A 14,864-nucleotide genomic window follows, 5' to 3' on the forward strand; every position below is an offset into this window, starting at 1 on the left:
AATCAAAACTGTTGAAAAAAGTAAGAAATAACCAAATACTGACTGAAAACAATCAAATTCAGTCGAGCTCAAGTTCCAGGTTCCTCTCAGAAAGAGCCGGAAAAAAGAACTGACCTAACTGTGACTTGTGGGTCATGATGGGAGCAGGGTTCTCCTGGAGGCCTTAAAGGCAAAGTGCTTAGATTCTCTGAGACCTTAAAGGCGAGGTGCCAGTCTCCTTTTCTGTACAGGGATGTTATTTATTTATGCAGCCTGTTTAGGCTAATTGCCTTTTATTACCTGCTCTTTGGTGAAAATAAAAGGTTGTTTTCTGTGGAATGCATCTAAGGTTCAGGTCCTTTTCTTGCATTATATGTTATTAGTTATTTTCATTCTGCAGAAGACAGTTAATTATGGCTTTATTAGCCTATTGGATATGGTAAGGGCTGCATATTATTAGTTTATACATGTATATGTGCATAATTATTTAGTACTATGTACTCTTTTTATATATTTTACACATATGTATGTATTAGGCTATATGTTCCAGGTTCCTGCTTATGGGCGGAGATAATTCAGTGCTTATGACTATTGATGAGCATCCCCTGGAAGAGAACCCAGCTATATCATAAAAACCTTGATTTATCTCCATCTGAAGTTCCTTGGTGCTGGGGGAAAGGAGGTAGAGGGGTGTCAGCTGAATGATGAAGGAATTAGCAGAAGAATGGCTGAGATATTCCAGCCACTCTGGCAACTGTTGTTTAGAATGAGCCCGACACCAGCATATGTAACACCGCCATGCTCTTAGCCTGTGGAGGTATGTTGATAGGCCTGTTAGCTGTGATTTCTAGCCATGGAACAATCAGGTTTAGCAAGTTTACTATGGACTGCTCCTTCAGGCGATAAAAGAGTGATGACCTCCTATCCCCTGAGGTCTTACAGAGTACCCCTTTGGAGAAATATTTGCCTTTGTGGGGGGAATTGGGGGGTGTTTGTGGTGGGGTGGATGGTGGTGGCAATCTGTTTGGCTCCCAGCTGCAAAATGACTACCTGGATACTGTAGTGCAAGTTGCAGAACTGTCCTGTCCAGCTTCTGGGGCTTATTTACAAGCCCCTCGTGCCACCGATGCATCACTTCTTCGAATATAAAAAGTGTTGTACCAGCGGTTAGGGGCTTGTAAATAAGCCCCTCTCTTCATATATCTGCATGGATGCGTCATTCCCTACGCATGCGCTTTGCAGGTGCAGTGATTTTGTCGTAACCGCACAGCTGTGCCACTTAAGCTGCAGCTGCGTCACTTTTGTGAAATGTCATAAATATCAAGAGTCACTTTTGCGCAGCAATTTACGACGGACACCTACATTGCATATTTTAATACTTACGTGACGCAGTCCATTCCGAAGCAGTTTCCTCGTGACACTGGTGCAGGGGTAGGAAAAGTGATGCATCCTCACGGATAAGTCAGCTTATAAACATGGAGTCATGTTTGCGCCACCAATGCATCAAAATGTTTTATGGATTGGCGATGCAAGCTCTTCATAAATAAGGGCCTTATTATTAATATTTTTTTGGGGGGAAAAATGTTATTGTTTCCAATCATCATGCAGTATTTAAACCGTACACTTAATATTTCAGCACAAGACAGTATCACAGTACATAAAAGCACAAGCAATAGATTTATATCACATCTCGCCAGAATAACTTTCTTATGATCAACGCCCCACTTGCAGTTTATGTGTGTATCATCATCCTTCCGAGTCCGAATTCTCATCGTCTTGCTCGAGTGGTGTCTCGCATAGTCCCCTCTGAAGCTATTCCATGCTCCCCAGATTTTACTCCACTTTTGGGGGCACCCCCGATTAATGAACACCGTTCTTTCAGTAAACATAGCCGCCTCCATGTCCCTCCCTCACGTGGTAAGCGTTGGCACCTCCACCGCCACCGCGTTTCTGGGCCACATTCCGCTTAGCAACCATGATCCCTAGTGTGGCCCAGCTCTGTGCTTGACGAGTTAAGTCATTCGGTTCCCATACATTTAACAGGCAGCGTCTGGGCTCTGGCACTAGTGATACACCCGTCGACTGTGACATTGTTCTCATCACCCGAGCCCATTTATTCCTTGATTTTGGGGCATTCCCATAGTGTATGGAAAAAGGTACCCTCATCCCAGCAGCAGCGGAGACAGAAGGGGTGTGGCACTCTACCTATTCTGTGTAAGGTGTGCCTGGTGTAATATGAATGGTGTTGAATTCGAAGCTGCTCTAATAAAAGAGAGGGACCCAACAGCCAAAAGGGATACCAACAACGACAAATGTCAAGACAGAAGTTCCCCTTTGGGTAAGATTATGTATCACATACACTCCAAATTCTTAAACTTTATTCGACAATTAAGTCATAAAAGTATACATAAAATACACAATTTTAGATTAAAATTCCATTAAAAGTTATACAATAATTATTTTAAAAAAATATTAAACTACATTGGACTATTGCCGAATATCTTCTTACATTATTTCATAGATCCTAAAAACAAACTCATCAATATACATTTGGTCCGGAGGAATAAAATCAGCCCCCAAAAACTTTTCAAGTAAAAACAGCTTAATATTCACATGCCTGCTGCTATTTGTTTTATACGGATTACCCAAGCCATTTAAAAAACGTAGCCACTGCAACAGCAATTAGGGGCGTCGGGTCAGTACATAGGATTCTTAGAGCCTCTTGGTATCTATAGATACCCAACGATTTACATATAGGCTTAATCCACATCGATCTAGGGGCCGAATACAAAGTGGAGTAGTGTGGCTCACTGGTTAGAGACAGCAGACCCGAGAGCAGAAGTCGGCCCGGGACCAGGGTTCGATTCCCGACGCGGCAGGGTTGTGGACCTTGGTCAGCGGACTCGATAATTCTCGCTTCGGTGCTTACTCTAATCAGGGATCACACTCGGCAACTCTGGGCATTAGCTTGCCTAATCTCCACAACGGCCCCACCAATTCCGGGGATGCCTGGCTCCCCCTTGGGGACTCCCAGCAGGGACCATCCCACAGGGAAAGCCAGGACGGGTTCCCCAGAGTTATACAGCGCCGGGACGCCCCGTTGCTGGGGCAGCTGTGCGCTTTACAAGTATACTACATTTACATTTACATTTACATTACATTTATAAAGGACAGAAGAAGAGAAAGTGACTTAGTGACTCTTGTTCCTCCCCACACTTAGGACATCTATCATTTCCATTTTCACCTGTCCATTTAGCTGTAAAAGACCTTACTGGAAGGGAACCTACTCTCAGTTGGAAATAGAGCTTACGGTCTTGCTGTTTCCCAATGATGTCCCAATATAATTCCAGCTTCGGTCGGGCTTTGATTTCCATGAATCGGCCTATTAAGTGCGAGGAGAGTCCCTTTGTCCTTGCTTCTGTGATCACCATCTGCCAATACTTTTCTTTTACAATTTGTTTGGAGGGGAATATGGCGGGTTCCGGGTCATCCCAGAGTTCCCTCAATCCCAATTTGAAAAGTAAAGACCGAATGGCCTTCAGCCAATGAATTTTCTGGCCTGAATCCATAATCATTATCTCCCTCAGCCCCTGGGCATAGTGCCGTAATTCTTCAGTGGACCATAAACGGCACCAGTATAATAATGGCCGTAGATAGGCAAGATCTTGCACCCCCTTTTTTCCAAGATCCCACATTAATGGTATTAACGGGGTACTTATGGGAACGCTAGTAGCTTTCCGCAGGAATTCATTTTATGCCAGCGTCAGTTTTCTTAAATCCTCGAATCCCCAAATTTCAGCACCATAAAGTGCCGAACCTAACACCTTCATCCCGTATACCTCCAACAATGGGCTGATGGGCTTTGTTATCGAAGAGGAATTTTTTTTTAAAAGAATGCCTGCTGGCGGTGTTTTAGCACTACGATATCTAATTGGATAGACCACCCCAGATCTCTCTGGAGGGTAACCCCCAGGTATGTAAAGGCATCTATCCTCTCCAGCGGGGAACCATTCATATATATTGACCCTCTAAAAGGTCTGGCAGACCCATGGTTTTTACGGCCAGTAAGAACCATAAACTTAGTTTTTGTCGTATTTATTTCTAAACCCCTATCCAGGCAAAAGTCTTCAAAGCGTTTCAGTGCGAGCTGGAGCCCGCTAGGTGTTTTCGAAATGATGAGGGTGTCGTCCGCAAACATGAGGATCTGTTTGCCTGTAACCTCTCCCTGGCAACCCCATCGAACCCAAGCGAACGTACCCTCATGTAAGCGGACAATCAAACTCAGCAGTTCAGGTGCCATCCCCAACCCCGCAAGGACTTTCCATAATATGTTGCGTGGGACCAAGTCAAAAGCCGCCCTTAAGTCAACAAAGACAGCATACAGGGTACCTTTTTCCAGGATTACGGTGCGCCAATATCACATAATAAACCGGAAAACCTGGTTTATGGTACTTGTTTTTGGGCGAAAACCAGCCTGGAGGTGACTCAAGATATTATCATTATCCATCCAGGACTGGATTCTACCTAGAACTAAACGCCCCATGATCTTTTGTATACAGTCAATCAGACTTATTGGCCTATAATTTCCTGCTAATGACTTGTCCCCTTTTTTGTACACTGGCACAATTTCTGCCCCTTCCATAATTTAGGGACTTCCATCCCTTGGGCTTAGGCGTTCGCCACATATAAAATATAGAACCACCATCGCCCTCTATTATTTAGAAATAGATCTGCGGGGGCACAATCCATGCCAGTAGCACGTCCCTCGGTGACTAGGTCCAAAGCACTGTCCACTTCTCCTAGTGTAAAGGCAGCCTCCTTATAAAAAGTATAATCAAATGCTCCCACACTGATTCCAATCGCCCTGTTGTCAAATTGGGGCTGGAAATAGTCAACCCATAAGTTTCGGTCGACATTGTTTTGGGGGCTTTCATGATGCCCTCCTCTATCCCATTTAAAAATATCCCAAAATAGTTTAGGATTCTTTGCGTGCCACATGCACTCTTCCCAGTCCCTTTTAGCTATATGTTGCTTAAGCCTATAATTTTTACGGGCCAATTTTATAAGGCCCATGTCTTTGGTCTTTAGGGCTTGGCCCAATTCTCCCCTAGCTTGGCGGCAGGAGCCATTCTACCAGCTCTTTTTTAATTTGAACTCTTCTATTTCCTGAACTCAGTTTACAAAAATATGTTTTTAATTTAGTGAAAAACCTATTATGTGCCTCTAGCAAAAGGTTGAGGGAAATCCCTTTCAAAGTGACTTCCTCCATCGCCTCTAGTACCCCATTCCAGGTCCCCTTCAATCTTACCAATGATTTCCTGGTGGTCTACCACTTGACGCCACTTAAGGTGGCGCTCGTCATTAGCCAAGGGCACACTTGGAAGGGTAAGACCCCCATAATCCTCATCCCCATTATGTAGACCGAGAACAATGCAGTCAGGGGATTATGGTCACTCTCAATACGAGTCACCACCTCCATGTCCAAAAGGGTAGACCACATCCGATGGGGGACAAGTAAATAGTCAATGTTGCTTGCCCTGGCACCATTGTCGAAAGTTTCCTTTCCCATTTTATCAGACAATGTGCGCCCGTTGGCAGCCCTCAGCTGGTTTCCCATGCAGAGGCTCTTTAACTGAATTGCGGCCTCAGTCCATTTTCTTATGGGTTTGGTACTGAGTTGAGGAACTCCCCACCTAGCATCCTCGTCCTCTGTTAGATGTGTATCATCCAAGCCAAGGGGCTCAAACGTGGTGTTAAAGTCCCCTGCAATCAATGGCAATATGTTTGGAGAGGTAGCCTGCAGTAGTATATCCAACTCTGCCACAACATCAGATTTCTTGCCACCTTGAAGCCCTCTAGAATATACATTATAAATGTCAATTTCCAAATTTGCAGGGAAACTAAACCTAACCCCGAGAATATCATTGCTTACAACTGGGAGGAGCTTGGTGTTACATTTTAAGGACTGTCTAACCCATATCACTAATCCCCCCATAGGTCGCCCCTGGCATTTTTTGACAGCGGGAACAAAAAAATTCAAATAGCCTACTCTGAACATTGGTTCAACCGCCCAAACCTCTTGAAACAAGCAAATGTCAAAGTGATCAATAAATTGTACCCAAGCATGCGAGTTAAATTTTGACCCCAGTCCCACCACGTTCCATGAGATAAAAGATGTCTGACATAATGGACCATCAGATGATACGGCCAACCCATCCCGTGGAGAGAGATCCCTTGGACCTAAATATGCATGTGTCTGCCTTCCCAGTGGCCGATCTAGGTTAAAGTCTTCGATATAACCATCACACATGAAGCTTTGGCCACCCTCCTCCTTCCCTTCGTTCCCTCTCCATATCTCTGCCCCTTCCCTTGTGCCCCCAGCTCTACTGTCCGGGATAAGCCTTTGGGGTTCAAACTGTCAGTCGCAATCCTCCAGTCCCGACAAGGGCTGGAATCTATTGAACAACCTTATGTTCCCCAATGGGCAGAAATTTGGTATAGCCTCTGTGAAAACATATCCCTCTCAAAGGAAACCGGAGTTGGGGGTTCATAGAAATAAGCTAAGGGTAGTGCTTGTATCTCATTAGACTGATCATTATGAGGCCAGTTACAGATGTAATTAACACATACCTGGTCTTTAAAATTAATAATGATACAGTCCCCTGCCACCGTCTTACAACCCCTACCTATCCAGTTAACTCTCCTAGCTCCCAGGATATTAGCTTGCATATTTGCTGGCAATGGACGGTGTTTATTAAGCCAGAAAATACACTTATGCTTGAGGTCTAGGAGTGATTCACGTTTCCCCTGAGCTACCGGTGGGACCCCTGCCAAAACTACCAAGAAAGGGGCTGATTGGGGAGGGAGGTCAATGTAGGGTAAAGGAACCTCACTGTGAGCCCTGGGTAAATTAATAAAGTTTTGTTTTCTGGCATCCGTCTTGGTGCATATCCCTGATTACTCCCTTTGCTCAATGGTGTCGCTCTAACCCCTGCTTGAGTATTAGATGGGGGTGCGACTGTGCGGGCCGGAGTAATTTGGGGCACCCCATTTGGCTGTACTGTGTTTCCCACCTCTATCAGTTTAGGCGATTGGGGATTACCAATGTGCACCTTATCAGCAACTAAGATCGGTCTACCGCCCTGCCCCTTCCCGGCACCACTACTAGGGCAAGTAGAACCCTGGACTACAGGACTTTTTGCCTGACCATTATGGGCATTGTGCCTTGAACCAGCATTTTTCTGAGATGTTACCAGTAAAAGTTCGAGACACACCAATCTATTTTCAATAGAGTCCAATCGCTCATGTAGTGGTTCACATAACTTCTTAAAAGTGCCTTCCAGTCTTTTCCAAAAGGAAGGGCCCAAGTCCAGATGTAACTCCTCCCCCTTATTGTCCGGGTGACGTCCCTGTCCGTTTTTATCCAACTGTTCATGTTGCGTGGGGCAAGATGATGGCGTCACTACTGGATCGTCAGCAGGAGTGATATTTTTACCGGACTTAGCTTTTTTCCCCCAGCAAGTGTTTGAGGCCCAGGACGCTTCCTTTTTACTTGCATCCCCCCCTTCTGCTGGACCAGGCCTGCTTTTACTTGGCCAGCAGAACGAGTTTTAATGTTAGGGGATGGGGCTCTCCCTACATCACTGGCAGGAACTCCCTCTATTAGAGAGGTATCACTTATATTTAAGATGGTTACTGACTGAGGCGACAAAGTGGATGCCTCCACTCCAGACGGAGGAAGCGTGCCCAGTAGGTCAGTTGGAATATGTATCGGTGATCTGGCTCCTGCCAAGGGACCCAGGGATGATCTTTTATCAAAGGATATGTCCAAGGATAGTCTTTTCTCAGAAAGTTCTATATCCTTGGCAAGTGCAGTTGATACCCTAATAAGGAAATTATCTAGAGTTCCCAATAAAGAGCCTCCCGCTGATTTCCTGCTACTGTGGCTGACTTCCGGAGAGTTAGACATCTTAATAGGCAACACTAACCTTTATGTCCAGGTGTAGATGTTAGATGGGTGGCCCGTCCCGTCCTTGGCCGGTCTTGAACGGGCTTAAACGGGCCCGCCATTGGCCCGCGCTTCGCCCGGCGCGTTCCCGCGACGTGTTTCCACGACGCGTGGGCACTCGTGGTTTTAAAGCGCCTCCGTGCGCAGGATTGGCGACAGCGGCCGCGGAGGACTCCGGGAGTTGTAGTGTTCTCCCTCCACCCTGCGGCCGCAAGATGGTGTGCTGCGGTGGCGGGAGGGAGAACAGGGCAGTCAACGAAGGTCTGGAGAGCAGGAAGGGAAAGGTGAGCGTGTCCCCAAAGCGAATGAGCTCAGTTTGTGAAGAGCACCCGCTCCACCGGGGCTCTCGTGGTTTTAAAGCGCCTCCGGGCGCAGGATTGGCGGCAGCGGCCGCAGAGGACCCCGGGAGTTGTAGTGTTCTCCCTCCACCCGGCGGCCGCAAGATGGTGTGTTGCGGCGGTGGGAGGGAGAACAGGGCAGCCAACGAAGGTCTGGAGAGCAGGAAGGGAAAGGTGAGCGTGTCCCCAAAGCGAATGAGCTCAGTTTGTGAAGAGCACATGCACTCACATCTACACCATTAGATCAAACCATTGAACAAAGAGGAAATGTAAAAGTAACCATAATTTTTTTTTTATTTAAGCAGATATTAAAAACCTCAGTACACAATAGATCAATAAAGATAATACATATAAAAATTGCACTTGTATACAATAAAAAACAATAGGAAACACAAATGGGAAACAACGATAAGGAATAAATAATTCCTATTGAAATGAGGAAAATACAAAAGCCTAACAGCAATCAGACTCTAACACATTTATTGCTTTTGTAGAACTAGTTATTTTTACAATCAGAGTTGTTGCTTCACAAACTTAACGTATTCCCTCTCAAGTAAGCATCAATGCGTTTTGGTGGGCTGATGATTAAAAAGCCAACACTTTCTTCAGGATATACTATTTTGAATCCCACATGAACACCCAAAATCTCATCTGGGGTTTAAGCTAACCTCCAAGGTCCAAGTATTCACTACGATTTCACTGTATCGTTATCTTAATAAAGGTTATAAAACCAACCGTCTTCTTCCAAATTATGTCGTGAATAGACGATAGTCGCCCTGGGTCAAGGAAACCGACAGCAATAAGTCTCCGGATTTGAGATCAATCGATCTTATACTCGTATATTCGAAACACGCTCCCAATGGTTAAACCATCACGGGATGCTCCGTGGTTATGCTCGCAGTTGAAGACAGCACCACCAGCAGTCTGTCTATGAACCAAGCGGCAAGTAGTCAGGGCATCCGCCTCAGTCTATTCGAATTCGAAGCTGCAACAGTCGGAGCCGTGAGGATATGCCTACCTCTTGCGAAGAGGCCAGCGCTTCTTGCCATTCCGAGTCCTCAAACTCGCCTATATCATGAGCACCGTTCCCTCTAGGGCACGCGCACGCGTGCACCGCTCCTGACCTCAGCGCGCACCACCTCGCGTGGAGCGCGCACATAGGCAGGACGTCGCACCGCCGGCCGCTTTGAAAGATGCGAGCGGCTGGAATGCGGCGGAGCGGGTGTGAGGAGTGCAGGTAAGGAGGCGGGGGAGGGCTTGTGGCGCTTGCGGCTATGTGGGAGCGCGGGGCTGACTCTGGCCTTTTGTTTAAGTATTGCTGTTAATCAGAGCCCCTTCACGGGCTCCAATTAACAGCAATACTTAAGCAAAAGGCCAGAGTCTGCCCCGCGCTTTAGTAACAAAAGCCTAGACAGCGTAGACAGTTTCCAAACACAGCGTGTTAGCACATGCTGTGTTTGGAAAGTGTCTACGCTTTTGTTACAAATACCAATATCGTCCCATTTATCAAAGCCCTTACTATTTCTGAGACTACCTAAGCGCTTTATATCCCACAACAGTACAAAAGGGGGTGGTGATGGAAGGAGCATCTGAACCAATCAAACACTCACACCCAGTCAAAAGATCTGGGTTTGATCCATCACCGTTCTTTAGCCCACTCTGCCACCCAAGTTCAGACACAATGGCGTAAACTGGGTTAGAGTCCCACGCCAGCCCAGTTTGGCCTGGGCGGCGTGCCAAATGATCATGGTGTGCTGTAAAGGTCTGATGAGGGCTGCGGTCAGTCTTTTATCGTAGAGGGGAGATAGCATTCCTTTTGTGCCCAGCAATTCCCTGTCTGCCTTAAGTGCTGGGTCGGACTGCGGAGCATGCAACCACTGGTTGATTACTTTTAATTGCGCCGCCCAGTAATAAAGTTGGTTATTTGGGAGCGCAGGGCCTTATTATTTTAAACAAAATAGGTTTCCCCTTAAGCCCCAACAGTCTGTCAGTACATAGGAGCCAAATGGGGCGGGGTGTTGAGTCAGTAACCCCCTAGCCACCAAGGATTTGTTTTTGATGCAATGGGGTGGGGATGGCGGTTGAGGCTTTGGGCCATATCCCAACCCAATAAATGCCCCAACAGTGTTTCTGCTGGCCCTGGAGGACAGAAGAGGGGTTTACCATGAGTTTTTCCCTCTCCTTGAGAGGCGAGGGCAGAAATTCAAATAGGCACAGGTCATACCAACAGTCTTTCTTCCCTCCACCTCACACCCACATACTGAAGAGGGCAGACTGGAAGCTTTATCTAAGAGTGTCATTATGTATATATTACAATATATGCATGACCTTACTTGCAGCATGTAAAAAAAATTGTGGGCACTTATGAAAAAGGGAAACACAAGGATAAAGCATGCACAGAAAGACAACTATTCAGAGACTACCCAAAGAACAACATTTTGAGTTGTCGTGTTTTTAATGAGTAAAACAAATATAAACATATATCAAAATTGGTCGACATAAGTTTGTGCAAACTTATCTCACAAACTGCATGGCCTTCATATGTCAGTCTTACCTAGTATATTCCTTTGGTATTTTACCACTTCTGTAAGCTCTGGAATTTGGAGAAGCTCTGTTTCTAATTCCAACATGTCCATACCAGAGAAGTCGTCTGGTAGTAATATCTTCCCAGAATTAAGAAAATTAGCTTGAAAAAATCAAACAAAGAAATATGAAAAGTTTAGTAACTTTCTCTATTTAGTCACAACATATTCTAGAAATGATAATGTCTTGTGGTTTATGATTGATGAAATTTGTGTCAGTATTTTCTTAATCAGTACTTACTTAATAGTGTGTATGAATTTCCCAACTTATAGAAGTTCAAGAAATATTTTGCATGAACAGAATCTCCATCGTAAATTCATCAAAAAATTATTTAGGTGGGTTAGAGAAATTCTTGACAGTTCAATGCCCTAGTATGCATTTCTCACATACATTAATATACCTAACTGTACCAGGCATTCAAAGATATTGAGTAGCATGAGATAGTAATGGAAGTAGGCCATAATATCATATGTATCTTTATTCTGTTAATCTTGACCATAAAAGCACAATAAAAAACATGGACAGAGATTTCACATTTCAATATAAAACGCAATGGAATCAAATTTAAGCTAAAATGTTTACTCATTGAAATCGTAGGTTGAATTAATACAAATAGCCCTACAGAGTTGATCGTACAAAAATTTCACATTATCTATAGAAATCCCTTCATGCCAACCAAATATATACTAAGCAATTAAAAGGAACCTGCATCAAAGTCAAAAACATAGATCACAATGGATATTTCTTCTTTGATTTCATTGCTTGAGTAATATAATTCAGAACTCAAAACATATCAAAGGAGACTCAAGACACTTTGAATATTGCAAACCCTCATAATGAGTATTAAAAGATCCTCTGCTGAGTATGGGGCAGGGCAAACATTTTTCTGAAAAAGGTGTACAAGGTGCAAAATTGCATAAAATGCTTAGTTTGACTGAAGTGACCTCCCATCGCATAGACAACCCAGTAATGACGCAAACCAGGTACCAACAATAGGGAAGGTCACTAAATAATTAACTATGTTCACTCTTAATCATGTGAGATAAAACCGGAGTTTATCCATGTTAAGTTTGGCTCTGTGTCTTGGGTGGTTGAGAGCGGGGCATATGTTGAATGGTCACCATATCAAGTACTTGCATGATCCTAGCAACCTCTTTTTTTTAATAAGAAACGGTTTCTTGATCAGGACCTTTTAGTGTGCATTTTTAATACCCGGATTTGCAAAAAGATTACTCAATCCCATCTCTTGAAAATAGTTTTTAACATTTGTAAGCCATGACATAGCTGTCCACTTATTTTGCACTAGACAGTCCTCCACTATTCTGCATGAAAAATCCAACACAGGAGTGGGCCAAATTTAGCTTACCCCCAATTCATTGAGTGCTAGGAAGCTTGGAGTAGAATTTGGAATTCCCAGTAGCCTATTTAAAACTTTATTCCCCACCATCATTTAGCTGCGGAGTAACCCCAAACGCCAACCTCATATGTGCCGATAGTGAGGCTTTACTTTTAAAAACCATGGTCATTTCCTTTGGGGGCTTATGTCCTGGTTTCTTTGCAAACCTAAAAACTGATTTGTACAATAGCTCCATGGACTGAGCCCTCTAGGTTAATAATCTTTCCCACTTTATGATGTCAGTGAATAAAATACCCAGCGAACTAACATTTTCTGTATCTAATATTGCAGTCTCCCAAATAAAAATGTTTTCGACCTGGTATTAATTGAGCTAGAGACCATAATATAGGATTTAGAATGGTTAACCTTCAGCTTCAGTTCCTGCATAAAGTTAATAAAACCATCTAAAGTGCTCATAAGCTGTGGGGGATATTAAAACTGCGTTGTCTGGGTACAAAAGCACAGGGACTAGGCATGAACCAATTTTGGGGACATTTAGTGTTCACAAAGTTAGAAAACTATTCAGGGCATCAATATAAAATCAAAATAAGAAAGGCCAATATATAACCCTGTTTGATACCCCACCTGACTGGAATAGAGGGCGTGAGATCTCCTTTTTGGGTACAACATACCTGCATGTAAGTATTGCTGTGAAGGCTTTTTAAAACATGCAATATGACCAGGTCTAACTCTGCTCTTCCCTTGATAACCCATAGGGTATATCTGTCCACTAGATCGAAGGCCCAGGAGAGGTCCATAAAGGCTATAAGTATGACTCCTCTCCTGGCCTAAACATATTTACCTAAGATCAGGGACAGATTTACACCCACATGCATCAAGTGGTTTTGGAGTCGCAAACGGTGCTATTTGGAAAAATCGGCCGTTTGCGATTCCAAAATCACTTTTTGGGATGCATGAAATCATTTAGGAAAACTCGCTATTTTTTGCATTTCTTAAAAATGCGATTGCATTTAAGGAATCGCATTTGTGCGATTCCTTAAATGCAATGCATGAATTAAAAAAAAAATGCAAATTAGGAAATAGGAAGTGCAAATTAACACGAGGTTGACCCTCGTGTTAATTTGCGAAATTTTGGAAAAAAGCTCAAAAATGCATTTTTGAAAGTGACATGTTACACACACACATGTCCTTTGGACATGTGTGTGTGAAACTTGCACTATAAAATACATTTCAAGGGTGCATGGGGGGTCCTTTGGACCCCCCTCAGCACCCTTGCAATGCATCAAAAAAATGGGATTCACAAAATAAAAAAGTGCAAAAAGGCATTGATTCCGAATCAATGTAATGCCATTCCTTAATTGCGATTCGCAATTAAGGAATCGCAAATACCGAAAATTAAGAAATCCTAAAAACTTTTAGGATTTCTTGATGCATAGGATTTTGCAATTCCTAAATTGCGATTCCTTAATTTTCGCAATTTAGGAAATGCAAAATCCTACAATGATGCATGTGGCCGTTAGGGCTTGCTCCGTGGTGCCCAAGCTCGGATGGAACCCATGTAGGGCTTCTGAGAAAAAAGATTCTTCTTCTGCCAAGGCTTCCAACTTTGCCAGAATTACCCTTCTGAATATTTTGCCTGAGGCATCAAGCACTGAAGTGGGCCTGTAATTTAACCTCATGTGTGCTGAGCTCGTCATGAGGCACGGTGGCCGTGTGCTCATGACGAGCTGAGCTTGTCATAACAAGCTGAGCTTGTCATATCGGCCGCAATGCTCGCACGTAGGGCTAATTCCCCCGTTGTGCTTAGTGTTCCGAGGAAACGGGTGTGGCCGTGACGAGCCCAGCTCGTCATGAGCATAGTGCCACTGTGCTGCGTGATGAGCTGAGCTTGTCACGAGCACCGGGGTACTGTGCGCGCCCCCCAACACAGTGGGGGAATTACCCTCGCAGTGAAGGAGTTAAGGGGGAGTTTCTCGCTCCTTTTTTAAAGATGGGAAATATTACGGAGTTCTTCCATGTCTCTACCAAGCCCCCATTGACTGCAGCTCTGAAGATGTTCGTGACAAAGGGAGCCTAAAAGTTTCAATTGGATTTAAAAAGCTCAGATAGGACCTAGTCTGGTCTCGGGGCCCTACCTGTCACAAATCGCAGGATGGCCCTATGCACTTAACCAACTGTGATTGACTCACTAAACTCTAAGAGGGCCGAAGTTGGAACAGGGGAACAGCTGGTCTCAGGATAGTTATTTCACTGCTGTTTGGATTGAAAATTTGCATAACGTGCTGAACCCGTTCTTGTTCAAATATATGGCATTTTATCGATGATGAGGTTTTGTCAGAAAAAAGGGCTAATTCAGTATTTCTGAAAAGGCCCTTTTGTCTTTTAGACCAGCCGCACACTGCAAATCGTCCCAAGCTTTTTTTCCAATGTCGGCCTTTCTAGTCTTGATGGCTTTCTTATGATCTCTTCTTGCTGCTGTAACTACTACTGGGTCTGGTGGTTTTACATTTGTAACCTTTTTGAAGGTTTTGTAAGCATTTTTGCATTTGGGGTGAACCATTATTGGGCGGGGCGATCCTTCCAGAGTTTATCCATTATT

The 14,864-nt window shown here is 44.2% G+C and overlaps 1 protein-coding gene across 3 annotated transcripts in view; it reads right to left on the minus strand.

Moving 5' to 3' along the window:
- KCTD19 (potassium channel tetramerization domain containing 19) overlaps positions 1-14,864 on the minus strand; it is a 2,598,446-nt gene that overhangs the window by 1,748,131 nt on the left and 835,451 nt on the right. For all 3 annotated transcript variants that reach the window (XM_078669086.1, XM_078669084.1, XM_078669085.1), the window contains one exon: positions 10,880-11,011. In XM_078669086.1, coding sequence (XP_078525212.1) covers positions 10,880-11,011 — 132 coding nt within the window. The remainder of the gene's footprint in view (positions 1-10,879; positions 11,012-14,864) is intronic.

This window comes from Lissotriton helveticus, chromosome 12, assembly GCF_964261635.1.
Source record: "Lissotriton helveticus chromosome 12, aLisHel1.1, whole genome shotgun sequence".
Taxonomy (NCBI): Eukaryota; Metazoa; Chordata; class Amphibia; order Caudata; family Salamandridae; genus Lissotriton; species Lissotriton helveticus.